The following is a 27,010-nucleotide window of genomic DNA, read 5'->3' on the forward strand; positions in this document are numbered from 1 at the left end:
TTTCGGAGCCTCTAGTCATGTATTTCAGCTGACCGCTTACTTTTATAAGACATTCTGCCGCAAAAATATATGCAAGTACAACAGGCAGTTGAAGCAATGCTTGAAAATACAGATAAATGTGCTGTTCCTGCAGACGTAGATAATCATCAATCGCATTAGTCAAAAGCACCCTTATAGGTTTGAAGGCTTTCCAGCTTGCTTCTTTAGAGCAACAGTAACAATCATGAAACTGCAGGAAGAACTAGCACACCGCCTACCGACCGACATCCATCATTGTTTACTCTTGTTCCCATCGTCCACTCTTCCCCCCCCCCACCTCTCACTTCCACTGTCCAGCATCTTCAATTCCCTTGGCAACCTTCCGGGCTCCATCTTCCACGCCGCTGCCCACACTCCCCAGTGCATCGCCAACAGGCTTCCCTGCGCTCCCCGTGGCGCCGGTGATGGTATCGCCGATACCTCGCCCCGCGGCGCCTGTCACCCCGCCAACAGTGCGAGAGACGCCGCCGACCGCGTTGCCGAGGGTCGATGTGACGAATTTGGCCGCGCCAGTCACTCCGGAATCCTGATTTCCAATAGGCATGTTCACTGCGGTCTGCTAGATATTCCAACTGGTGATGGTTTTATCTGCCGTACGCAGAATCTGACAAGTATCTGCTGGTGGAGCTTATGGCTCAGTAATCAATCTCTACGTGAGTGGGTCTGACTACATACCTCAGAAGCTGTCACGTTCAGATGGGCAGCAACTCGCAATTATGGGCAGCAACTCACAATTATGTGCATCTATGTCCGGATATGCCAGATGGCATCGCGAAGATATACTGTCTAACTAGTCTAACTGCTAACCCTGCTAACTAACCTAGGTGCAGTGACCCATGACGTCAGTGGAGTCTCGGATGCGCTGCTGTTTCCATTCCTTCCCGCGTGCTTTCTGGACGCGCGTCCACGACCCATCCCACAGACATTGGACTCTTGAACAAACCAGAAGCACAAAAAGGGATCAAACGAACAGCTTACACTTCTAGGGCAGTCTGCCACTCTTCGTGGTGGAACATACTCCAAGAAGCATAGTACGACGAAGTGGGAATTGAAGACGCCTCCGTCGACCCGCCGCATAATACTTGTTTACCGAGCCATTTCGAGGATCTGCAGCACACCAGCTCTGTCCGGCAGGTTCCCTTTTTCTGCCAAGACGTCGGTCAAAGTCATATCGGCAATCTTGTGCAACTGCTCGTCACTGGTCACGTTGACCTCGGACAGCCGGGATGGCATCCCCAGGAGTTGCACAAATCGTAACATAGCGTCAGCGGCTTCAGTCTCTTGGAACCCCAACACCGAGTTGAAGATGTCGAGGATTATCTCCTGGGCAGCCGTGGTTTGAGGCTTGGTGTATCGCAACGTCGCGGGTAAGATGATGCAACTCTACACAAAACGTGAAAGGTTAGTCGACTGCCTGCCCACAATTGGTGGCTTTCTCGGATTTAGTTACCGTTACTCCTGAACATGCGTAGAACAGTTAGTGGCTTTCTACTTTCCGCAGCTTGAAGTGGTTTCGGGATCACTTACCATGCTGCACACCAGCGACACTTCCCTGTTGTGCAGAGTTCGGTGGTTAGTAGTCTTTATCGCAGTACAGTCAATGTAGATGCGCAACCAAAGAGCAGGCTCACGAGTTGATGGCCGATCGCATGGCTTGGCCCCATATGAATCTTCCATTGAATGAAGGGTAGAAGAGCGTCTCGTGAGCCGCGCTGACATTCCGAAATGCCTTTAAGCAATTCCTCTTCATCATGCTTTTCCTGACCGGTGTGATAATCCTTGAGACCCCGGATCAGGATTGGCAGCGCTTTCTTGATGTGCTCCGTGGCTTCCTCGTGGCACTCAGGGTTGCACAGTGTCTCCACGAAATGATCCACAGCCCGCACACCCGACGCCAGCCACAGGTGCGAGGGCATGGTACTGGCGATCCGCGGGTCCATCAGGATCAAGCTCGGGGATCCCTCGGGATGCACAAAGTGCTGTTTCTTGCCCTGAGCATTGGTGCCGCTGGCATAGTGGTTCCACTCCCCGGCGCTGAGACTGGTCGGCACGCAGATGAGCTTGGTGGTGGGTGCTTTGATCCCGTCGGGGCCAGCCAGACCGTAAACCTGATCGACCAGGGCTTCCATATCGTCAGTGCCGAAGCCGGCTGGGAGAGTCGCACTGAGCATGACGGCGATCTTGCATGCGTCGGAGTAGGAACCGGACCCGATAGAGATGACGGCCTGAGTGCCGTGTGACTGAATGGTATGGGCAATATCCATGATGTCCCGGTACGGGGAGTGACTTCCCACTCCCGTTTTCTTTTGTAGCACACAATGGGATAGCCGGGCCTCCAAGTCTTTGATCATAGATGTTTTGGTGTCGAGGGTCGTGCTCACGACTAGTAGGATGCGAGACGCTCCCCATTCCTCCAAGGCGGCCGGAATATCATCCAGGTAGGAGGCCTCAAAAATGGCATCGTGGCCCTCGCGACCGTCTAGGTCGAGTTGCTTGATCCTCTGCCGCATGGTCTGGGCGCGTGAACTTGGTTGAAGAGGTGGTCGACGAATTGATTCGATCCGGGAACGAGCAGCACGACGGCAAGAGCTTGGATAGGTACTAATTCTGACACGTCTGGATGAACATAAACCGGATGATACGCGGGGTACAAGTAACCGGCAATTTCGCGTGTGCAGCCGCTAGTCTAGTAGACAGTCAGACTGGACTGAACTAATCCATACGGGGTTACTAACGATGGATGCTCCCGGGAGGCCAAGCCTCAAGGTATCGATCGGAGACACTGGTTGGAGGTACTGGTACAACACATGGCCGTAGTGCAAATTGATGCACGCTTAGAAAAGATGCCCCACTGTCTCAGGTTTCAGGCTTCAGGGCTCAGCAATCCTGGAAACCGCAAGATGATGCGGTGCATGCCGGATGGCAAATGCATCACAATCCTCATCGCTTATCGGACCGCCTTTGCCGATAAGGACCGACTGGGAATAACATCATAACATCACCCCTACCACCGCCAGTGAACGCTCCAATGAGCGCCTCCAAGTACCACGAATGAGTGGGAAGACAGCCTGATCTTAGCCCAATGTCTAGACCCTGAATCTGGTGGATAAGAAGCCTGCAGATTTCTAAGCATTCTAAGCACCGGATGGATCTGGGGAAGAAAGTGGTCACGGTGACGTCTCCGTCCGCAACGTCATGGTTACGTGCCAGACAGCCAATCCGACAACCCCCATTACAGAGGATGTTTGACTGGCTCGCAGAACTGGGAAGCGCTTCGATGATCATATATCGTCTATACATAATTGTAGGCTCACCCCACCGGTCGCTGGAATTCTTCTGTTGCCATCTATTAGCTCTTATCGAATTCCCTACCACTGGCTTTATTTTCAGCAACCCCACAGTATCACCATGGCCACGGTCATTGCCGAAGGGCTTGAGAAGGCTCACGAAGCCGTTAAGACGGCTTCATCCAAGAACAAGAAGACGGTCGACTTGGAGCGCGACCTGGTCGATGTCACCACTGAGCAGCGTCAGACCACCGACCACGGCGTGCCCATTAGCAATACCGACAATTGGCTGCGGTCAGTCGACGACCGTCGCACAGGTCCATCGTTGCTAGAGGATCAGATTGCGCGCGAGAAGGTACTTCCACATGCCTGCGCTGATTATCGTGGAGAGGTATGCAGTGGCTGATCGTATCCTAGATTCACCGATTCGACCACGAGCGGATTCCCGAGCGTGTCGTCCATGCCCGTGGAACCGGCGCTTTTGGAAACTTTAAGCTACTCGAAAGCTGTGAGGACGTGACATATGCCAAGGTCCTAACCGACACATCGCGGAATACACCGGTCTTCGTCCGCTTTTCCACCGTGCAGGGCAGCAAGGGAAGCGCCGACACGGTGCGTGATGTTCGTGGATTCGCAACCAAATTTTACACAGACGAGGGTAATTGGGACTTGGTTGGAAACAACATCCCGGTTTTCTTCATCCAGGACGCTATCAAGTTCACTGATTTCGGTACGTCCATCCCAATCCATTTTCTTATCCCTGACTTGACTAACTGGCGCAGTCCACGCTGTGAAGCCTGAGCCCCATAATGAGGTCCCTCAGGCGCAGACCGCGCACAACAACTTCTGGGACTTTTGCTATTTGCACCCAGAAGCCACTCACATGTTCATGTGGGCCATGTCGGACCGCGCCATTCCCCGGTCCTATCGGATGATGCAAGGGTTTGGTGTCAACACTTTTTCGCTTATCAATAAGGAGGGCAAGCGCCACTTTGTCAAGTTCATTTGGACGCCTCACCTAGGCGTGCATTCATTCGTCTGGGATGAAGCTCTGAAACTGGCGGGTCAAGACCCGGATTTCCATCGCAAGGACTTGATGGAGGCCATTGACAACGGCGCATATCCGAAATGGGACCTGTCTATCCAAACCATCCCTGAAGAGAAACAGGATGACTTTGAGTTCGACATTCTCGATGCGACCAAGATCTGGCCAGAGGATCTGGTCCCTCCCCGCACCATTGGTGTGTTGGAACTCAACCGCAACGTGGACGAATTCTTCCCACAGACAGAGCAGGTTGCATTCTGTACATCACACATTGTTCCCGGTATCGACTTCTCCGATGACCCTCTTCTTCAGGGCCGTAACTTCTCCTATTTCGACACCCAGATTAGCCGTCTCGGCATCAATTGGGAGGAGTTGCCCATCAACCGCCCCGTCTGCCCCGTGCTGAACCACAACCGCGACGGTGCCATGAAACACCGCATCACTAAGGGTACCGTCAACTACTGGCCCAACCGCTTCGAGGCGGCAAAGCCGGACGAGCCTGCTCCCCAGGGTGGCGGCTTCGAGTCATACCCCGAGCCGGTACAAGGCCGCAAGAGGCGCGCGTTGAGCCCCAAGTTCCGCGAGCATCATTCCCAGGCCCAACTCTTTTACAACTCCATGTCGGAGCACGAGAAGCTGCACATTGTCAAGGCTTTTGGGTTCGAGCTCGACCACTGCGATGACCCTATCGTCTACGAGCGCCTGGCCGGCAAGCGTCTGGCGGAGATCGACCTGACCCTAGCGCAGCAGGTGGCGGAAGTCGTGGGCGCCCCGATTCCTCAAAAGGCCCTCATGGCCAACCACGGCCGGAGGACGATTCATGTTTCCCAGACCGAATTTCCCCCCAAGTCTCCGACCATCGCCAGTCGGCGCATTGCTATCATAATTGGTGACGGATACGACCCGGTGGCCTTCAAGGGCATTCAGACCGCTGTGAAGGTGGCGGGTGCTCTGCCGTTTGTCATCGGCACCAAACGGTCGCCCATCTATGCCGACGGGGAATCGAAGGAGACATCGCAGGGCATCATCGCCGACCACCAGTATGACGGACAGCGATCAACCATGTTTGATGCCACGTTCATTCCCGGTGGCCCGCATGTGGAGACGCTCCGGAAGAACGGGCAGATGCGGTACTGGATCGCCGAGACATTTGGCCACCTGAAGCCACTGGCTGGCACAGGTGAAGCGGCCGAGCTAATCAAGGAGGCGTTGGGTAGTGTGCTAGATGTGCAAGTGGCCACCAGCTCCAAGCCACAGCCCGTGGAATGGTATGGCGTGGTCACGGCCGGTGGCGTGCAGAAGCCGGAGAGCTTCAAGGAAAGCGTGCAGATCGCGAAGGGCGCCAAGGATTTCGTGGGTATATTCTTCTACCAGATTGCGCAGCACCGGAACTACCAGCGCGAGTTGGATGGGCTGAGCTCGACGGTCGCCTGGTAAACAGCCTCAATCCTTAAACTCGGATGAGGGTATAAATTGTAACGATGGGATGGTCCGTGATCATGAGAAATGAGTAATCAACTGTCTGCAAATGTATGTTAGGATAATGACTACTTAATGCACTTATCAGAAAGATTGAAACATACCTCGTAAGAGTAACATCTTACACCACCGAACCATCTTCGCGATGCGTCAAATACATTACAATCAGATGAATTGTATCACGTCGGGCGCCCCTGACTGCTAGTAAGCACTTACCTAGCTAACACAACATGTGTGTAGCAACCCTGCAACAGGGGCTGGGATAGAAGATTCAGGATGCGAATCTTCATACGTATCACAATCGGTTATCATCATTGAAGATTTCGATTCAATGTTATATCTAGTGGTCCGATTTAGTAGATCGCATCCGACACTCCCCACCGGCAACCCAAAGATCAATACGTGTTCAGAGCGTCGCAGATAGATGAATATGCGTCGATAACTTAAGTTGTTATAGTTAGATTACATATCTAACGGTCCACAGTACACAGTCACAACCAAGATCCTCGACCAGAAAGTGGAAACTAATGCCATCCGTCTGAGATACAGATATTTACCCCGCTCTACTAACTCCATATTTTCAATCGGGCGACAGTAAATAGATCGACAATACATTACATCTACAGTGAGGGTATGTTGCACAGTATCGTTCCTTGTGCAACAAAATCTGCAATTCAGGGGGGAAAAGGAAAGAGTGTTCCTGCAGTCAAAGAAAAGAAAAAGGGAAAGGGCAGTGCCAGCCACTCAATTTCGGCTTTATCAGGGAATACGAAGACGCGGAGTTCAAAAAGGTGGGAGGGAGGGTTTCTTTCCCGCATTGAATAAAGAGTCAATCGTGCTGTGTTGATTGGGCGGGGAGATAGAGAGGTAAGAATACTAGGTATGAAGTTGGTTAGTCTCTATTGATTTAGTTGGTTATGGCTAGTTACAAAGTGGTTAGATGGTTAACCGCCAGGCTTGATAAGGCACCCAGTGGAGCCCCCTTGCGTCCAGCAAAAACAAGTTATCGTGTGAGGATGACGAATTCCAACATTGATAAGGAAGGAAGCACAAAGTGCGACGTGGGAAGTAATATAGGAGGTCTACTTATATGGGGAGAGAATAGAATGGGCTGATGGGAGGGGAGGGACTGTTAGTAGTATCCTGTGCCAGTCGAGATTTTGAGTTTGGACCTGAGCAGTTGAGGGTTGAATTATTATTATTATTATTATTATTATTATTATTATTATGCATGGGGGAATCTCTGCCAAGATGAGATTACGAGAAGTGGCGGTGCGAGGAGAAGAGATATTAATTGGAGAAATGGAGAAAAAGAGAGTGAGTGGGAGTGAGAAAGAGACAGAGGGAGTGTGATTCTGACAGGTCTTTTCCACTCTACCCTACTTTTCTTTCCTTTTTCCCTCATATTCTATCCGCATAAGCTAATAGCCCCATGCGTTATCAATCGAGTGTCTATTGGTCCACGCTGCATCCTGTCCACCTGAAACCAGCCCAATCCTGCGCCAGCATCCATTGCCTGTCATCAGAAACCTCACCATCCCCCGTTCGCCCCGTTCCCTGGTTCCTGACCAGCTGGCTATATATAGCATGCCTGTTTTTCAAAATGATCCAACGTATTGAGAAGCCGCCCACTCACAGACCATCGGAGGATCTACTTGACTTAGTGTACTAGTAAGTAGTAGCAGTAGTCTAGTTGGTGTTGTTGTTATTGTTGTCATGTAATGGATCCGGTTCATTCTCCGGGATTCTCTTTGGGGCGGCTAAGACTGAACTGAACTGAACCCGTTGATTGAAGATTCGGTCATCTCGGCCATGAACTAACTAGCAGTATTTGTGAGACACGATGGCAAACTGGATACCCATTAACACTTCTATTTAACCAGGGTGTCCTCCGACTTTTTTCTTCTCTGTCTTGATTCCTTCCATCATTCTTCTATCTTTCTTCTATCATAATAACCAATTGATACCCTTTTCCCTTCTTCAATTTTCTCATCTCTGCAACCATGCGTCTCTTTTACGCCGTGTCTCTTCTGCCTCTGGCTGCCTTCGTCGGCGGTTAGTCTACACTCTTATCTTCCCAGCCAATTCTCCGATACAGTCCTCTAACTTCTCACTAGCCCTTGAGGTCACCTCCCCCAAGAAGGGCGAAGATGTCGATCTCTCCAGCTCCTTCACCGTGACCTGGGATTCCGTCTCGTATGTCCCGTCCCCTCTTTCCCTTATCAGCCCTAAATCACACCACATACTAACCACCATGCACAGGACTGACCCCTCCACCTTCGACCTCTACCTGGTCAACAACGCCGTCTACCCCACTGTAGAGAAGAAGGTCGCCTCTGATGTCGACACCTCAAAGGGATCTTACACCGTGTCCGGCCTGTCCGGCGTCACCGATGGGTATGTTCCTCCACTTCTCTACACTTCATTCACCATCACCACCATACTAATAACGAAAACAGATCCGGCTACCAAATCAACCTCCTCTCCACCTCCTCCACGAACAGCGGTATCCTCGCGCAATCCGAGCAGTTCACCGTCGAGGGTGGTTCCAGCTCCACCACCACCGCCGCCAGCGCCTCCATGACTACCTCCGCCTCTTCTTCTTCCACTTCCTCTACTGGCACTTCTACTGGTACTGATACCTCCTCCACCTCTTCCTCATCCTCCACTGGATCCAGCTCCATCACCACTGCAAGCACCAGCACAAGCTCCACCTCCAGCAGCAGCACCAGCAAACTAACCACTACTACCTCGGGCGCTAACACTCTGTCGACTACAGCCTCCTCGACTCGTTCTGCCTCTGCCTCGGGTACTTCTACTGCCTCTGCCAGCGGTACCGAGACGACTGCCCCCGTCTCCACCGGCGCCGGTATGGCCATTGCTGCGCCCGTGTCTGTTGCTGCAGGCTTGGTGTTGGGTGTTGTGGCTATGCAGCTGTAAACCATTCACCAAAGCTTTTTATTTGTGGATGGCTGAGATGTAGTGCGGTGGGGTGAGGTGGGGGTGAGGATGTGAATGAGTGACGGAGTTTCTCTTCTCGTCTATCACCTAATTGGTGATTTTGAAAGCAATACCGCAGATTTATTGCTTGTATAGATACATACTTTCTAGCCAAGCTAGTTTTTACTTAATGGTCTCTATAGCATATATCCATTACATTACTTTATTTTATCACCGAGGAAGATCCCTGTAGATGGTATCCGTGGTTCGGCATTCTTTCTACAAAGTAGTAAAGTAGGGTTTAAGCTGGATGGAATGGACTAAAATTCGTGGATTGTTGGTTCCGTTCCATGCGACCGGTCGAACCATGTGCGGTGCACGTTAGGCAGCGAGAGAAAGATTGAGAGAAAAAGGACATTCATGGCCCGGCAACTCCTACCGAAGAATAGGCAAGGTAGATAGAATTCCCAATTCAGAACATGTCCGAGAGAGAACTCAATTACTACAATGTGCACCTAGATGTTGATGATCCATGGGTCCCTCGGCGCTGGATGGACCCTTTCGGGAATGACCCCGACAGTCAGACACAACCCAGACCCTGTAGGGCATGGCAAATACCAGAAACCTTAGTAGAAGTTGCTGGAATTGAAAAATACGGGTAGGAAGTTCCGGATGTTGGTCACGGTAATGTTACCGTTTTGTCGGGCAGCACCGAATGGGTTACTGTATTGGGTAAAGACGTCTGAGGGTCGGTGCCACGGACGGACCAGTACAGAATATTTCTCTTTTTGGGGTTGGGTTTGGTTTGCTCGCTTGGATGAATGGATGGATTATTTTTGGGTGAGATTGTGTCTTATGTCTTGGGTTATTTTTGGTGTGTTTTTCTGTGTGTGTCTTGGAGGTATTAGAATATATGGAGTTGTCTAAACTAGTTTGTGTGGATATATTATTATAGACTTGTCTGATTATCTTGTCACGCTGTCTTACTATAGTAAAACTAGTCTAATAAATAGTTACATATTGAAAGTAATAATAATGTACATCATGTCTTAGAAGACATGGATACTAGGACCAATTTCATTTCAATAATGGTCCGTCCTAAGTCAGCTAGCATGCTTGACTACCATAGATATCGACGTCACTATTCCAATATCCCCTGTGTCAGTTTCAAACATTCACCCAAATCCAGCAAGAGTGAAGGTAAAGACTTACAAAGGCTCCTTCATACACCCTCGGCCATCCGCCGCACTATCCACCCAAACACCCACCCTCATCCCCTGGACCGGAAACTCCCCGTACCCCATCTCATCAATTACCGTGACAGACGGGTGATCATCGTCTCGCTGCAGCAGATCCGTCCACTTCTCGCCGGCGTGTTTCCGACCCACGTACATGCGCTTCGTGGCTGGTCCGCCGTTGCTCATGACGCAGGCCAGCCCGGAGGGGTGAGCGGCGTTGCCGTAGCGGATGAAACCTTTCATTTATTAGAGACTGCATCGCAGAGAGGAAGGGACGGACTTACCAATGCAGTTGGGCTGGTCAAAGTAGTCTTGCTGTTCGCCGTAAGCATACCATTTGCGCGCACGCATGAGAATCGGGAGTTGGCCTTCGCAGGCCGGAATTGGAGACTGGCCACCGTCGCAGCTGCCGTAGAGGTCGCCGTAGAAGACACATGGGTTGCCTCCTTGGCGGAGGAGGATTAGGGCGTAGGCGAGGGGTTTGAAGGAGGGTTCGACTATGTTCTGATAGATGTTAGCGCGGTGCTCGTCATCATATACTTAGTGAATGTAGTACTCACCTCCAGCATTTGCCCCGGTTGCTAAGTTGTCACATCAGTTCAGCACTTATCCACATACCATGGCTTCATAGAAGGGGATGTACTCACCGTATCATGATTTGTAACAAACGTCTACACAACACACCTCATTAGTCTTTCCAATTCCACCAAACAAGAGGAAAGATAACTCACCAACGCATTCCCCGGCCTAGCCTCCATCAACGTCCCCTTCAACACCCCCCTCAAATCCGCCCTCCTGGTCCTCGACAATCCTGAGAATCTCTCCACCAGCGGCACATCCACCACCGCAACCCGATACTCCATCTCCTCCAGATACCTCAGCAGCGCCCTCAACTCCCCACTCCAATACTCCCCAATGACGAACACCTTCCTATCCCCCGCCTGACTTCTCACACAGTCAATAAACTCCCTCTGAAACGCCGTTGAGAAATGCTTCGCCGCATCAAGCCGCATCCCACTCAGCGGCAGCACAGACATAATCCACTTCGCCCAGCGTAGCACATCCTCCCGAACCTCCGGGTGCGAGTAATCCAGATCCGCGAACATGAGGTAATCGTAGTTGCCGTTCTCATCTGTGCCGACATCCTGAGCCCAGTTCTTGTCCGGCCGGGAAGGGTCCAGGATCTTGTAGATTGCTTTGCGTTGGTGGGCGTCGTCCCAGTCTACTCCGGAGAAGTGGTGCCAGTGGTATTGCAGCGGGCTGTAGGTGGTGCCCCGGCCGGGGAAGCTGAAGGATGTCCAGCCTGCAATTTCTTGGGGATTGCCATCTTCGATATCTCGTCCTGAGGATACATGTCAGTAATCATGTCACTCACGCACGACAGATAGAAATGGGGAGAAATACGATCATCACCAACCCTCACACCCTCGAACCTCTCCAAGCTATCCGCCCCAGCCTTATGATTCAACACCGCATCCCATAATATCCCTACGCCCAGGGCACTCGCCTCCCTCACCAAATCCTCTAATTCCGCGCGCGTACCCCATTTCGTTCCCACCGCTCCCTTCTGATCAAACTCCCCAAGATCATATAAATCGTAGATATCATACCCATTGCCGTTGGCGTCCATGCCCTTGCATCCCGGCGGGATCCAGATGCTGGTTACGCCGAGGGAATGGATAGCGGGCAGGGCATGCTGGAGTCGGCGCCAGTGGTTGCGCTTATCTGGGGTGTTGGGGGTGGTAGGGACGTGCCATTCGAAGGCTTGGAAGAGGAGGGTGTTTTCCGTTGGGGAGTGCCATGACGGGAGGGATTCTATGGCGTTGGCTTTTTCTATTGATATGTTACTATGTGTTCATTCTGGGTGATTGGGGGTGATTGGGTGGTTGCTAACCCTCTATTTGTTTTTGGGATTGAGTTTGGGATTTGGTGCTTTGTCGCCGGGCTTTGAAGCATGGGAGGAAGCTGAACATTTTGTTTGTTTGGATTCTTGCTCTTCTTGTGCTTGGGGGTACTTTGTGGGTTTGTGGTGGTGGTGGTGGTGAGGAATTTTTTCTACTGTGGCGAGGAAGAGGGATTAGCTAGTAGTTTACTGTGTTTGTGTCCATGTAGCCAGGATGGATGGTGGATGGTGGATGGTAGGTGAAGAGTTGATTGCAGCGACGGAGCTGAGCTCACAAAGAATGTTTAGAATAGCTAATGTGCCAACACTAAGAATAGCTGGTTAGCTAGCTAGTCAGTTAGTTAACACGTTGTGCATGACTTCATTTCAATTTTCTATGGGTCCTGAAGTGGGCCGTTTTTTTTCGCTGATGACCGAGTATTTTTAGCCCGGGCGGTTTGGCTCGGAACCCTACCGAGGCCGAACGGATTTGCCTCCAGATTAGTGTTGGGAGAGGATCAGCCAGCCACGGTGATCGTCAACAGCTGTTGGATGCAGGTACCCGTTTTGGTCATTGTCTGGGATTTTGTATATAGGTGATCTATATGTATTGTACTGCATTTTTAGTTGTCTCTATTCTGTTTATTGCTTAGTGCTGAAGGACTATTTACTAAATGTGGAAAAGCGAGACGCGGTTACCGCGCGTATATGTAGGTGGTAGTGAATATTGTGAAGTTGAATATATACAAAATACTAGGTAAGGGTATCGTTACTGCAAATACATACAAAGAACACAGAAACAGATAATATATCTCATCCCATCTGTAGCTATCAGCATATTACCACATCCCCACAAGCAGACCTGCCACCACGGACAGCACCAGGGAAAGCAAAGCACTAGAAGTTGCATCAGTCTTGATACCCAGCGACAAGGCAGCCTCGGCCGCCGCTGCACCCTGCGTCTTCAAGGCAGCATAGGTGACATTCGCGACGGGAAGTCCGCACAGTCCACTGCCGGGCATCAGATCCGCCGGGAAGAACACGCGCGGCTCTCCTTTATCCATCGGAACCACGAGTTCACTCTGGGCATTGACCGTATAGTTGATGCAGTTCAGGATCTCGGTCACAACCGTGCCACCCGTGAAACTCACCGGCATCGAGAGGTTGTAGGCGCTGCTGTTGGTGCCCTGCGTGGACAGAAGCATGACCACTTGCCGGCCTTCGACTCCCTTGCGAAATCCCAGTTCACTGCCACCCTCGAAGATGGGGTACGTCTGAACATCCGGATAGTGATTATCGAGTCGGTAGGCGTGCTTCCGGATGGCATTCAACTTGCCGATCAATTTGTAGAGCTCGGCGTCGGTGTTGTACTCAGTGAGCCAGATCGCTTCTCGGTTCTTGGGACTGCCGGGGCCATCCAAATGCTGCTCCTGACCTTGATAAATCATGGGCACACCATCGGCGAGCAGCGTGAATGTAAGGATATTCTTCGCGAGCTAAAGGGACAGAATGTTAGCTAGCGAATGCGTTTAAGGGTCCAAGGGTCCATACAGCCATGTCTGTGTTCATGCTGGCAAATCGTGCGACATCGTGGTTTTCGGAGAACGAGGATAAGGCAGTCACATCATGGCAGGAATTCTTCATCTCCTGGACTTGAGTGGCCAGGGCGCTGGTGTTGCCCAGGGTGAAGGCCTTCAACATGGCGTAGTAGACGGGATAATTCGGGAGACTGCCGATGTAGTTGTTCTGGTAATCGCAGATCGTGCTGACCTCTTGCTGCAGCACTTCGCCGGTCATGAAGATATCCAAAGCATCGCCGAAATTCTTCAGAAAGCCTGGGTTCACATGCTTTGCTGCATCGATGCGGAGACCGTCAATGGAATAGGTGGATATGACATCCTTTGCCCAGTTGCTCAGCGTTTCTTGAACCTCGGCATGCTCGGTATACAGATCGGGCAGGGCCACGATGTTGTCACCGGTCTGGCATAGCTGGGCGTTGGTGAAGTTATTCCAATCGGTGATCTTACAGTACGGATGATAGTAAGACGAGCTGTTGAAGGGGGTGAGGGTTGAGTAGTCGATGTGGGTGGCGGGGTCGGAGCCATTGGTGATGTAAGCCATGTTGTTGATGACCGTGTCCATCATCAGATACATGTCGCGAGCGTGCAGGGCGTCACTCAGATCGAGCAGATCCTGATGCGTGCCAAAGTGAGAGTTGAGGGAGTACAGATCCAAGGGCCAATAGCCGTGATAAGCTTCTCCATACTCTACGCGACCTTCGACGTTTTCGATGATAGGGGAGATCATGACGGCATCAAAGCCCATTCCCTGGATGTAATCGAGGTGGTTGATCATGCCGCGCCAGGTGCCACCACAGTACAGACCCTCTGTGGTGTTGCAGGGGGAGGTGGTTGAGCCATCAGTGCGCGCGAAGCGATCCGTCATGGTCTGATAGACTGACCGAGACTTCCATTGCTCGGTGCTGGCAGCCAGTGACGACCCCAGCCAGCCAGCAAGATAGAGGACCCCGAGCCCGTGTCGCAGGGCTGACATTGAGACCATGGCTACAGTCACTGGGAAATGTAATTATATCAATGATCCAGATGCTCACATGTACCTGCCGAGCAACTGCGGGGCCGACTTGGAGACACGATAAGACGAATGTGGTATGCTGGGAGATAGCCGTTTACGCTAAAAGGAAGGATACGGGCTCGGCAAGAGATGAAAGAGTGACAAAAGAAGTGGGACCCAAATGTAGAGAAAGAATGGCGATGGTCAGATCCAAAGGAAGAATGAATGGCAAGGGAAAAGCCCAGGAAGAGGGGGGTCACTTCAGTGATGGATGCATTGGTTGATGTGACGAGAGCGAAAGAATGAGCGAGGAGGAAGGAAGGGAAAGGAAAGGCGAGGAGGAGGAGGAGGAGGAGGAGAAGAGAGAAGAGGGGAAGCGAGAAGAAGTGGAATGCTGGGGAAGAGCTTGACTGAACATCAGGTGCAGGTGCAAAATGCCGGTGGAGCGAGCAGCAAGGGGACCTCACTAACTGCATTCAGGCCGGATCCCCTGGATGGGATGATAAACAGGTAAACTAGCCTGCTTTTTAGTTCAATTCGAGAGGGGACCAATGAGTGTGCAGTGCAGTGCATCTGGGTTAGTATCATATAACCCAAGGTGGCGGAGGAAATTGCCAATCGGAGAAAAGGGTTAGAGATTGATAGTAGATACATTATCCTCCTTATCATGGTCACCACCATCCTCATCATCATCCATGTGTGAAAGGCATCAGAGGCGTCGCCCTGATCCCTCGAACCCTGATCTTTAAGATTTTCCCGGAACCCCAGGGCGACTCCCGCACAGGACCAGGAACCATTGATCCCTGCCGGTGGTGGCACCGAGGTTCCCTCTTGCAGCTCCCCCAGATTATTGACTAGAAGAATACCACTTCCTGGTTTGCCAGCTTGTCCTTCCCATTGGCTTCAAGAGGGGGCATTTCTCCTCAAGCCCCCCTGCAGATGTCACCACTGGCGTCAACGGTGGCACGAGTTTTCCGGCGAAGGAATGGCTTCTGATTTCTCCAAGACCAAGCCTGTCACGCCGCCACGAGCTGGGGCTAATGCTTCTGCCAGGCACAAAGAGCGGCAGATGAGCGAACCGGCCATTCCGATGGGTCGAAATGGGGAAGAAGAGGGGGCCAGTGAGACATGTTCTTGACTAGTAGTTTAGTACTTAGTAGAACCATTCTGGTGTCTGCCCTACTTGGAATCTCCGGAAAGACACCGTTTTAGGCTATTTGGTGATCCAATGAGGATGGCCAGGGACTCCACCGCTGAACCCTGACCAGGTGAAGACTAGCCAATTAGTATAATTAGTTCATCAGGGGAACATTGTGAGCACTCGAGAATATGTGAGACAGTCAGACAACAGCGGATATACTGGTCCGAGAAAGCACGCAGCTGCTCCAAACCCCCAAATTTTGGACGGAGATCGCGTGGTGGACAAAGAGGAAATGAGAACGAGGGCAAAGCTTGGCTCATTCTCTTCGCCATGTTCCTTGACGGATGACCCCAGATGCTTGGCAGGAGATAAGTGATTGAGATATTTTCCTCGTCTGCATAAGTTGACTGACTTCATAGACTTCATATCTAATGCAAGGTTCAGGCACACAAAGCAGCCCGATAAGAGGAAACAACCTGTCCGAGAGCAAATTTGATTTATCTTCTCATTATTTCTTTTTCCAGGCGAGCCAAGGTCCAACCGCCAGGGTCTTGGCGGCGGGCTTGGCTGGCAGGATTGGGAAAAGCGGCGTTGCCCGAATCAGCAGCCTGGATTTCAAATTACCATCAGAACGCTGCAAGTTTCACAGTACTGACAGTACCTTACCGCCAAGTGGGGGCCAGGGAGCAAGAAAAACAGGAATAAGTCCTTATTATTGGAAACGGTGGTGTTGCTCGGAAATTTTCTTGTTCGCTCTTGGGTGATCTCTGCCCTGGCAGATAATCAATTTGCAGGAGACCATTGGCCCGCGAGGGATGGGAATAAAACCAAGTAAGACATGCATGGCCCGATTTCTCGTAGTGTGGTGTATCCGATCAGACCTTTAGCAGAAATCAGTAGTAGTCACCACTTAGGTACTTCGTTAGTCCTCCGCGAGGCTCAAAGAAGACTAGCCCCGTCTATCTAACTCGGTTCGGTGCTGTGTGAATTGTGAAAAGATAGCACACCGGGATGCCAAGGGTCCAAACTAGTCTAGTAAGTAGACCCTCTCTCCAAAAACCCAAGGTGGCTGCCAGCCTCACGGGAACCCGACCAAAGACCATCCAGATTTAAATCTGCGATCCCGTAAATCCTTCGCCGGAGACCCACTCCCGCCTGGCCAGGATGGCCTCCGTGGCTCCAACAAAACTTTCTGGCATCTTACTGACTTGTGTACCTTACGGGTCTATGTAGCCTCGAAGGAGTGGACAGTAGAAGTATGCTTCTGCAGGGGCGAGCGTTGTTTATGGATGACATGCTTATCATTCCTGAGGCTCGTTGGAAAGAAAAGAAAATAAGTGGCAAGACCAGCGTCAAAATTTCCTGTTTCTTATTGCCTGTTATTTTTGTGTTTTTCGCTTTCTCCGCTGCGAGGGAGTGAAAAAAAAAAAAAAAAAAAACAAATATTCACAGGTGAAGAGAAGCAGAAAAAAAAAAAAAAAAAAAAAAGCGACACAGAGGCTTGGCAGTCGAACCGGGCAAAAGAGCCAAAATAGCAGGCAAAGAGTGCAGGGGCCCGCTCTCGGTCGGTGACAGCTTTCTGGAAACTTTCAACCGGTTAGGATCGCTTCGGGACCAACCACGGAATCATCTCCGGGTTATGACTGGCTCGTCGGTATTTTTGGTCTTTTTCCTTTTCTTTGCCATTCCTTTCTTTCTCTGACCCTTTTGCAGTTGGAGGCCCGAAGTCAACGCCACGGAAGTTGGCGGATTGAAGCTGATTGGGAATACTGTTGCCCCCAAAAATACACACACACACACACACACCATATTCAGGAACAAACACACCACCAAGCCCGCTGCATGCATGGGATGGCTCACCTCCCCCTTCTGCGAGTGAAGGGCAGGAGATAACGGTATAGGTCTGACCCTTTAAACCTGAAAACTCAAGTATACAAGAAATGACTACCAACTACCACCACCATCACCACTATTACGGTATCACCTCTATCACTTCTTTCCAGTATACTACCACTAGTAGACAAGTAGTCGAATCCCGGACCCTCCACCACCAATCGGGAGGGTCTGTCCTTATCAGACCCAAATTTCTTCCCAAAGAGATTGAGAAAAAATGAGCAGCTTGATGACAGTAAGACATCACCTGCACTATTGTGTAGAGTGTCTTAGAAGAGGGCCAATAGAGTTTTTTCGTTACCGAGATTGGCTGCACGCCACCGTATTGCTGCCTCTTCAGGTATCGTTTAGCTTGGGCGTGAATACGACCTGGAACCCTTGGCCGAGTAGAGGTTACCGTCAGAAGCAACAGCAGTAGCAGCAGCAGTAGCAGAAGAAGGGTTCTTCGCTTGTTTCCCATAGTACCAATATGGGCGATGGGAACAATAAGAAACTCCTCGGAGGGACCAGGGAGGGTCCAGTTTTTCGGGGGGACTAAAGGGAGGGACGAGACTAGATCTCAAAGGGGATTGGTGAGGGCCTGGCTGTATCAAGTGGGCGGAAGAACCCTTCTTTTTAAGACATTCAGTGATCCAGTTCCAACTGCCCCTTGAGTTCCACCGTAAAAATGCCTACCGGTCCGAGAGGAAACCTACTAAGTATCTAACGGCTCCGAATAGCCTACTCACTATATACGAGAGTGGCTCATGTTTTTTTTCAATGGGATGGCTGTCGGACCACCCAATGGTCCGCTTCCGTTATTCATTTTTAATCATATTTTTTTTTCCTTCTAACCCTTCTAAATTTGCAATTTTTCAATACTTATTTTTAAATTCCCTCTTTTGGTCTTTGCACCGCACTGCCGCGGTCTAGTCCACTCTTAGCAGGCAAAAAGTATTCCGTCATAGCCAAAGGGAAATCGCCCCTCCCTCTGGCTCTGGACAAGGCTAGAAGTCCCTCCGGCGTGGATTCGATAACTTACCCGGGGAACAAATCCTATACGAGTGAGCTGGCACCGGGGAGCCATTCAGAGTGGTCCTCCAGTCAGCTTGGGGTTATTATTAGCAAAATACACATCGACGAGACAAGACGAGACGTCTCGTCTGCTTCTTTTTTTCTATTTTTCATTTCATCGTCCCTTAGTCCCTTCCCCTCGATCCACTATCGCGGATATCGATGTGTGGCCCCAATCCAGCCTCTCATTGCTGAGCCTCAGCATCGCTGCTAGTCTAAGTAGTAGCTCAGTATCTTACTATTAGTTGGACTGATTAGCTTTTTTCTCCATTTGGCTTTCTCGCCTTTGTCCCCATCATCCGTCCCCTCTGACACTTTCTCCTTCCTCCTATTCCTCGTATCATCTTTTCTCTTTCTCCTTCCCTCTTCCACTTCTTCTTCTCCCCTCTCTCGCTGGATCCATCTTATCTCTGATCTCATGCATCGTTTCTTGTTTTGATTGTTGTTGCATTGTGATTCCCCATAGATTTCACTCGTTAACGAAGCGTGCTGTGTTTCTCTCGTTATCTGCACCCTATCTATCGCTCGTTATCAGTCGCATTCATCATCCACCCATCCGACTATCATTGAGTGACCTGCCCAACCCAGCGAAGAGAGATCGCAGTCAACTGTGGTGACGAGGCAGAACCCATTCTTTCTCCCCAGCTTTTGGCCAACTCAACAATCTCGCATTGACCTGGCCCTACGTCTTGTTCCTGGTTTGTTGACCGGTGGTCATCCCGGGTCGACTCGACCTTCCCACCCAGCATGAAGTGGGCTATCTCCGGCACGCTGCTCGCCTGTTTCGCAACAACAGCAACGGCCTGGCCCTACGACGAGTCCCTCGTCGACTACAACTTCAATCAGAACCAGTCCGCCACTAATCCGGCGGACTATTGGGGAACATGGCCCAATCACACCGGGGACTACTTCCCCTCCCCGGACAATTGGCGCTTCCCCGTCTATACCCTCTTTCTCGACCGCTTCGTCAACGGTGACCCCACAAACGACAACATCAATGGCACCCTGTTCGAGCACGACCTCCGCTCAAATCAGATGCGCCATGGTGGTGATGTTGCCGGCCTGCTGGACACCTTGGATTACTTGCAGGGCATGGGAATCAAGGTCGGTCTCCGTGGCTTGCGCGATGCTGCGATTAATCACTAACATTAGTCCAGGGCCTCTATCTCGCCGGAACTATCCTGATGAACCAGCCCTGGGGATCTGACGGTTATTCGGCTTTGGATACGACTTTGCTCGATCAACACTATGGTAACCTGCAGACATGGCGCAACGCCATCACGGAAATTCATAAGCGGGGCATGTATGTCATCTTCGATAACACCATCGCAACGTAAGTTAACCGCTGCCTTTTTCTGTTCCACACCCAAAAAATACTCACCTTCAACGTTTAGGATGGGCGATTTGATCGGATTTGATGGCTATCTGAACACCACTACCCCCTTCTCCGTGAATGAACATCAGACGGTGTGGAAGACTGACCGCCGCTACGTGGACTTCCACATTGGCAATGACTATAACGAAACATGCGATTACCCCCGCTTCTGGTTCGAGGATGGCTACCCTGTTCAAGCTTCAGTCACCGAGGAATTGGTCGGATGTTACAACAGCGACTTCGACCAGTATGGTGATATTGAGGCCTTTGGTGTCTTCCCCGATTGGCAACGGCAGCTGGCCAAATTCGCCTCCGTTCAGGATCGACTCCGTGAATGGGTTCCCTCCGTGCGCGAGCGTTTGATCCGCCACTCCTGCATTATTATTCAATCCCTCGATATTGACGGTTTCCGGTACGACAAGGCGACCCAGGCAACCGTTGACGCTCTCGGAGATATGTCCAATGCGTACCGCGAGTGTGCCCGCGCCGTTGGAAAGGAAAACTTCTTCATTGCGGGCGAAATTACGGGTGGTAATACCTTTGGTTCTATCTACCTGGGCCGAGGTAGACAGCCAAATCAGTTTCCTGACTCGGCGGAGGCAGCCATGAAGCTGACCAACACTTCTGACGCCCAGTATTTCCTGCGTGAAGTAGGACATGAGGCGATTGACGGCGCAGCCTTCCACTACTCCATTTACCGAGCGCTGACCCGCTTCCTGGGCATGGATGGTAATCTGGCTGCCGGTTACGATGTGCCGGTCGACTGGGTTGATGCTTGGAATCTCATGCTGCAGTCGAATGATCTGGTCAATGCGAATACCGGCAAGTTCGACCCCCGCCACATGTACGGGGCTACCAATCAGGATGTCTTCCGTTGGCCCACTGTGGAAAAGGGCGTGGAGCGCCAGTTACTTGGATTGTACATCACGACTCTTCTGCTCCCCGGAATCCCGCTCCTTCTCTGGGGCGAGGAACAGGCGTTTTACGTTCTGGATGCCACGGCATCCAACTACATCTACGGTCGGCAGGCCATGTCTCCTGCCACCGCTTGGAGGGATCATGGCTGTTTCTCCTTGGAATCGTCTCAGTACTATAACTGGCCCATTGAGTCTGGCCGCCAGGGCTGCCATGACCCCACAGTGGCCTACGATCATCGTGACCCGTCTCATCCTGTGCGCAATATCATTAAGCACATGTATCAGATGCGCGAACAGTTCCCTGTTCTCAATGATGGCTATACTATTCAAAAGCTCTCGAATCACACCGAAGACGTGTACTATCTCGGTTCCAATGGCACAGCCACCGAGACGGGACTCTGGTCCATCCTGCGTGATGTGAACGCGGATGTGCAGGATTTGGGTTCGGATGCAAATAACCAGCCCGTCTGGCTGGTCTACCACAACACGAACCGCACCATTGATTATAAGTTTGACTGCTCGGATAATGATACAGCTCTCATTGCCCCCTTTGATAGTGGCACCTGGGTCAAAAACTTGTTTCACCCGTATGACGAGCACCAGCTGATCGATTCCCCCACTAAGTTGGGATTGAACGGCTCGACTGCATACAGTGGCTGCTTGGCTAATATGACCATGGACGCCTATGAATTCCGGGCCTACGTGCCTAAAACCCGCTTTACTAAACCCAGACCGATGATCACGAAGTTCACTCCGGGACACGATGTCCCGATCCGCTCGACCGTGGCCCCGAACGCAGACGAGAATGTGGAGGTCGAAATCTACTTCTCTGAAGAAATGGATTGCGACTCGGTGACAAAGTCAATTACCCTTTCGTCGTCGACCGAAATTGGAAAGGTCCCGTCCGTCGATTCTAACAGTGTCAACTGCAAGTCAGTCCCCGCTACTAACACCAGCTGGACCGGCCAGATCCCTGGGGTGTGGCTGTGGGCTGCCAACCTGACAGGCGTTTACAACGGCATTCATCGTCTTACTGTCAACAATGTCAGCACAGAGAGTGGGAACGCGACCACCAATGCGGTCGACCATTTCCTCTTCCGCATCGGCCAGATTGATAATCCCATGATTTTCAGCAGTGCGAACTATTCGAGTAGTTTGCTCCATGAGGAATCCAACGGTACTCTTTTCATCCAGCACCACGCCGCTGGTGCTGATAAGTATCGCTATTCAACCAATTGGGGAACCACTTTCTCCGACTGGATGGACTACAAGGGCGGAAACGACACTATCGAGGAACTCGAATGGTCGGGAACCAAGAGACAGTCTTGGAAAGGAAACCATGTCCGCGTCGAGTATTGGAGTCGGTGGACCGGCAGCAGCGACTACGTCCAAGAGGGAGACGCGGGCTGGGACGAGAATGTCCCACGCCGTTTCCCTCACGTCTTCTTCAACGGTCCTTACAACCAGTATGGATATGATGCAGGTCTGGACAACGTAGTCCGGCAGGACAGCGTAGACGGTCTCTGGAAATACCATTTCACCGCGGAATGGCCTGCTCAGGCTCAATTGAACATCTGGGGCATGAACCCTGACGGGGAGCCTGACCAAAGTTGGGTCCTAGGTGACGCTGACAATGATTCCGTTCTCGATCGCATGCCGCCCTCTTCGCTATCCGCCACACTGATTAACATCACTGAACATCCTCCCTCTCCCTACATCTCGTGGAATATCTTCATTGATGACGGGACCATGCGCTTCCAGCTGTTCCCTGTCGGGCATCAGAATACCCAGATCGCCATGTATGTGCTCTTTTGGATCATCCCCGTAATCACGGGCGCAGCCGGTGTGTGGGCTTTCATGAAGTCTTTCTACAAGGTCAAATTCAACCAGGTTGGTGTGAGCGAGAAGCACCAGATGATCCCATTGGCTTTGCGCCGGAAGTTCAAGCGCAATCGTGGCATGGATGAGGAAATCTCAAACCCTCTTATGCGTCTGGCAAACAAGTCCGGGTTCCTCCAGACCGACACGGCGATTGGCGGTGCTGCTAGCGGCAAGCGTCGCATGGTTCTGATTGCCACCATGGAGTACGACATTGAGGATTGGGCCATCAAGATCAAGATTGGTGGCCTTGGTGTCATGGCGCAACTCATGGGTAAGACTCTGGGTCATCAAGACTTGATCTGGGTGGTGCCCTGCGTCGGGGGCGTTGATTACCCCGTGGATAAACCCGCAGAGCCCATGCACGTCACCATTCTTGGCAATTCATACGAAGTCCAGGTCCAGTACCACGTCTTGAATAACATCACCTACGTTTTGCTGGATGCCCCTGTGTTCCGTCAACAGTCCAAGTCAGAGCCTTACCCCGCCCGCATGGACGACCTGAACAGCGCCATTTACTACTCCGCCTGGAATCAGTGCATTGCTGAGGCCTGCAAGAGATTCCCGATCGACCTCTATCATATCAACGATTACCACGGTTCCCTGGCTCCTCTGTATCTACTCCCCGATACAGTGCCTGCCTGTCTTTCCCTGCACAACGCCGAATTCCAAGGTCTGTGGCCCATGCGGACGCAGAAAGAAAAGGAGGAAGTTTGCTCCGTGTTCAACCTGGATATCGAGACCGTGAGGCATTACGTGCAGTTCGGCGAGGTATTCAACTTGCTCCACTCGGGTGCTAGCTATCTTCGTGTTCACCAACAGGGTTTCGGTGCTGTCGGTGTGTCCAAGAAGTATGGAAAGCGGTCCTACGCGCGTTACCCCATTTTCTGGGGTCTTCGAAAGGTTGGAAACCTACCTAACCCTGATCCGTCCGATGTCGGTGAATGGAGCAAGGAACAGGCCAGCGCCATGGGTGATAATGTGACCGTGGATCCGACTTACGAAGCTGGACGAGGCGACCTCAAGCGTCAAGCTCAGGAGTGGGCCGGTCTGGAACAAAACCCTGACGCCGATTTGCTTGTCTTCGTTGGTCGTTGGTCGATGCAGAAAGGTGTTGATTTGATCGCCGACGTCATGCCTGCTGTCCTGGAAGCGCGCCCCAATGTTCAGCTCATTTGTGTTGGACCGGTTATCGATCTCTACGGTAAATTCGCGGCCCTCAAACTGGACCATATGATGAAGGTCTACCCCGGACGAGTGTTTTCCAGACCTGAATTCACGGCATTGCCCCCCTACATCTTCTCTGGTGCTGAATTCGCGCTGATTCCCTCTCGTGACGAGCCCTTTGGTTTGGTCGCCGTCGAGTTCGGACGTAAGGGAGCTTTGGGTATCGGTGCCCGGGTTGGTGGTCTCGGTCAGATGCCAGGTTGGTGGTACAATGTGGAATCGACTTCTACTTCTCATTTGCTCGTTCAATTCAAGCTGGCTATCGACGCGGCGCTCAGTTCGAAAACGGAAACTCGTGCCATGATGCGTGCCCGGTCCGCCAAACAGCGCTTCCCGGTGGCCCAGTGGGTCGAAGACTTGGAGATCTTGCAAACCACCGCCATCCAAGTGCACAACAAGGAGTTGGTCAAACATAATGGTCGACCCTTCACCCCGTCTGGAACTACCACGCCGAGTGGCATCTTGAGCCAGCCGTCAAGCCCACTGATGCCCCCGGGAATGCAGACCCCCATGGTCCATTCTCGGGACAGCAGCTATTCGAACCTGAACCGTCTCAGTGAATATGTCACAGATCCGAAAACAAACTACAGTCGTGATATCAGCCCCAGCGGTACTGAAAAGCCGCGGTCCGGTCTGCAACGGCAGCTCTCACTTGGTGTTCGCTCCGGACCTGGTCATCAAGAGCGCCGTGGCCGTCGTGGACGCCAACGCGACAGTATCCCCGAACACGAAGACACCGCCGGGGCCATGACTGACGTTGAAGAAGACCACGAGGATATTGGCGATCAGCAGGACGCGGACGACGAGTACACTCTCACCCCGGCCCAGGTCGAGGAAGGACGTCGCTTGCAGGCGGTCCAGCAGCAGGGAGTTGGTATGCCCACGAGCTCGGGCATTCGCCGTTATAGTCAAGACTCCTTGCATCCGCGACAGCTTCCTAGCAGTCCTGGACCCGTTCCCACTCCTACACAGAGCCTCCTCCCGCCACCCAGGCTTGGGGATGCCGGTAGCCGACTCAGTAGCGCATCTGTTCTATCTCTGGACTCGGTCGTTGGCACCAAGACGGACTTTAAGCTGCAGAAGGTCGACCCCTTCTTTACGGATTCTACCGGCGAGTACTACAAGGCATTCGACAAGAAGCTGACCGACTTGAACGGCTCGAACTCCGAATCCCAGCTTTGCATTGAAGAATATCTCATTAAGAGTGAAAAGGAATGGTTCGACAAGTTCCGCGATGCTCGACTGGGTCGTCTGAAATCCCCCGCTTCGTCCGTCTTCCGGGACAAACATGGTGCCTCCCCCGTTGGTTCATACTACGATGACACTGGCTCTCGGGTGAGTGGCGACGATGATCGAGAGTCTCGTGATACGGAAGACGACGAGTTCCTCCTGGGTAAGGATTACGTGCCTCCGACGGGTCTGCGCAAGTGGATGCAGATTCGTGTCGGAGACTGGCCAGTCTACTCGTTGTTCCTTGCCTTGGGTCAGATCATTGCAGCAAACTCTTATCAGGTGACCTTGCTTACCGGTGAGGTTGGTGAGACGGCCGAGAAGCTTTATGGTATCGCTACCACCTACCTGATCACCTCAATCCTCTGGTGGCTCGTGTTCCGTTACTTCAAATCGGTGGTTTGCCTCTCGGCTCCCTGGTTTTTCTATGGCCTTGCCTTCCTCCTGATCGGCTCCGCCCACTTCGAACCCAACTCATTCAACCGGGGTTGGATTCAGAACATCGGCAGTGGATGCTACGCCGCTGCCTCCTCTAGCGGTTCCATCTTCTTCGCCTTGAACTTTGGTGATGAAGGTGGTGCGCCGGTTGAAACCTGGATCTTCCGAGCCTGTCTCATCCAGGGTATCCAGTCGGCTTATATTATCGGACTCTGGTACTGGGGTTCTACCCTGACCAAGGCGTCCAGCCAGGGTTTGTTGACCTCGACGAACAATATCGCCAACAGCTGGAAGATGACGTGAGTATCTTCAAGCCCCTGATTCATCGATCAATCAGCCATCTAGTCAGTCATTCGGCTCGCTAACAATGATCTCCTTTAGTGCCATCTGTTACCCGATTGCAATCTTCCTCTGGGCTGTGGGATTGTTGTTGCTCTTCGGACTTCCCAGCTACTATCGCCAGACCCCTGGAAAGGTGGCCTCCTTCTACAAGTCCGTATTCCGCCGCAAGATCGTCCTCTGGAACTTCGTTGCCGTCATCCTGCAAAACTTCTTCCTTAGCGCACCTTACGGTCGCAACTGGGGCTGTAAGTCTATCTCTTCCCGCCATATCTTGTCGAACTGGCAAGCTAACTCTACTCTGCAGTCCTTTGGTCTTCCAACCACGCTAAGGCCTGGCAAATCGTCATTCTATGTATCGTCTTCTACGGGTTCGTCTGGGCGGGCTTCCTGTTCGTCGTCAGCCGCTATTTCAAATCCCACAGTTGGTTCCTGCCCGTGTTTGCGTGCGGACTCGGGGCGCCTCGCTTCATACAAATCTGGTGGGGTGTCTCGGGCATTGGCTACTTCCTTCCCTGGGTCTCCGGAGGCTATCTCGGCGGAGCTCTGGCCTCACGGAGTCTCTGGCTCTGGCTGGGTGTGTTGGATTCGATCCAGGGTCTCGGGTTCGGTATTATCCTGTTGCAGACCCTAACCCGCATGCACATGCTGTTCACCTTGATCTGCTCGCAGGTGCTTGGTTCCATCGCCACCATCTGTGCCCGAGCGTTTGCCCCGAATAACGTCGGGCCCGGTCCTGTGTCGCCGGACCCTACCTTTGGAGGAAGTGCAGTGGCCAATGCGTGGTTCTGGGTGGCCCTGTTTTGTCAGCTGCTGGTGTGTGCTGGCTTCCTCCTCTTCTTCCGGAAAGAGCAGCTTTCCAAACCTTGAACGCCTTAATGATGTGGTGGTGCGCTTGAGCACCACTGGGCATGAACATTTTACATACGTCCCCACCATTCTTTCCTTCTTACCTTCCTTACCTACCTACCTACCTACCTACACCCCTTGGATATACTCTTACTGTCTGTCATAATATAATCTTTCCTGTATGTATAT

At 51.9% G+C, this 27,010-nt stretch overlaps 8 protein-coding genes across 8 annotated transcripts; 3 read left to right on the top strand and 5 right to left on the bottom strand.

Annotated features, from left to right (window-relative positions):
* Positions 1-120: 120 nt before the first annotated feature.
* BO87DRAFT_374195 (uncharacterized protein) lies at positions 121-683 on the bottom strand. Its single transcript, XM_025622730.1, has one exon. It carries the CDS (start codon positions 581-583, stop codon positions 320-322), a length of 264 nt encoding a protein of 87 aa, XP_025482641.1. The 5' UTR covers positions 584-683; the 3' UTR covers positions 121-319.
* A 294-nt stretch (positions 684-977) lies between these two features.
* BO87DRAFT_222365 (iron-containing alcohol dehydrogenase) lies at positions 978-2,891 on the bottom strand. The gene is made up of 5 exons (XM_025618695.1): positions 2,775-2,891; positions 1,671-2,725; positions 1,567-1,591; positions 1,490-1,497; positions 978-1,422 (listed from the first exon to the last, which is right to left on the bottom strand). The coding sequence occupies exons 2-5, from the start codon at positions 2,547-2,549 to the stop codon at positions 1,126-1,128; spliced, it is 1,209 nt and encodes a 402-aa protein (XP_025482642.1). The 5' UTR covers positions 2,550-2,725; positions 2,775-2,891; the 3' UTR covers positions 978-1,125.
* Positions 2,892-3,366: 475 nt separating this feature from the next.
* Positions 3,367-5,919, top strand: catA (catalase catA). Its single transcript, XM_025625893.1, has 3 exons — positions 3,367-3,681; positions 3,744-4,056; positions 4,109-5,919. Exons 1-3 carry the CDS (start codon positions 3,448-3,450, stop codon positions 5,806-5,808), a joined length of 2,247 nt encoding a protein of 748 aa, XP_025482643.1. The 5' UTR covers positions 3,367-3,447; the 3' UTR covers positions 5,809-5,919.
* A 1,934-nt stretch (positions 5,920-7,853) lies between these two features.
* Positions 7,854-8,790, top strand: BO87DRAFT_384308 (GPI anchored serine-threonine rich family protein; the record flags this gene model as incomplete). The annotated part of the gene is made up of 4 exons (XM_025624685.1): positions 7,854-7,905; positions 7,968-8,046; positions 8,113-8,247; positions 8,310-8,790. 4 exons carry the CDS (start codon positions 7,854-7,856, stop codon positions 8,788-8,790), a joined length of 747 nt encoding a protein of 248 aa, XP_025482644.1.
* A 1,107-nt stretch (positions 8,791-9,897) lies between these two features.
* Positions 9,898-12,241, bottom strand: BO87DRAFT_353586 (alpha-amylase; the record flags this gene model as incomplete). The annotated part of the gene is made up of 8 exons (XM_025621245.1): positions 11,923-12,241; positions 11,433-11,861; positions 10,760-11,370; positions 10,676-10,699; positions 10,589-10,609; positions 10,313-10,532; positions 10,003-10,264; positions 9,898-9,946 (listed from the first exon to the last, which is right to left on the bottom strand). Exons 1-8 carry the CDS (start codon positions 11,999-12,001, stop codon positions 9,898-9,900), a joined length of 1,695 nt encoding a protein of 564 aa, XP_025482645.1. The 5' UTR covers positions 12,002-12,241.
* Positions 12,242-12,610: 369 nt separating this feature from the next.
* BO87DRAFT_374202 (alpha-amylase) lies at positions 12,611-14,961 on the bottom strand. Its single transcript, XM_025622731.1, has 2 exons — positions 13,462-14,961; positions 12,611-13,406 (listed from the first exon to the last, which is right to left on the bottom strand). The coding sequence occupies exons 1-2, from the start codon at positions 14,461-14,463 to the stop codon at positions 12,750-12,752; spliced, it is 1,659 nt and encodes a 552-aa protein (XP_025482646.1). The 5' UTR covers positions 14,464-14,961; the 3' UTR covers positions 12,611-12,749.
* A 2,549-nt stretch (positions 14,962-17,510) lies between these two features.
* Positions 17,511-18,157, bottom strand: BO87DRAFT_222580 (uncharacterized protein). The gene has a single exon (XM_025618696.1). It carries the CDS (start codon positions 17,973-17,975, stop codon positions 17,595-17,597), a length of 381 nt encoding a protein of 126 aa, XP_025482647.1. The 5' UTR covers positions 17,976-18,157; the 3' UTR covers positions 17,511-17,594.
* Positions 18,158-19,315: 1,158 nt separating this feature from the next.
* ags1 (alpha-1,3-glucan synthase Ags1) lies at positions 19,316-26,842 on the top strand (the record flags this gene model as incomplete). Its single annotated transcript, XM_025627171.1, has 5 exons — positions 19,316-19,672; positions 19,726-19,901; positions 19,963-25,932; positions 26,015-26,220; positions 26,280-26,842. The coding sequence occupies 5 exons, from the start codon at positions 19,316-19,318 to the stop codon at positions 26,840-26,842; spliced, it is 7,272 nt and encodes a 2,423-aa protein (XP_025482648.1).
* Positions 26,843-27,010: the final 168 nt, after the last annotated feature.

This window comes from Aspergillus neoniger (genome assembly GCF_003184625.1).
Source record: "Aspergillus neoniger CBS 115656 unplaced genomic scaffold BO87scaffold_7, whole genome shotgun sequence".
NCBI classification, from domain to species: domain Eukaryota; kingdom Fungi; phylum Ascomycota; class Eurotiomycetes; order Eurotiales; family Aspergillaceae; genus Aspergillus; species Aspergillus neoniger.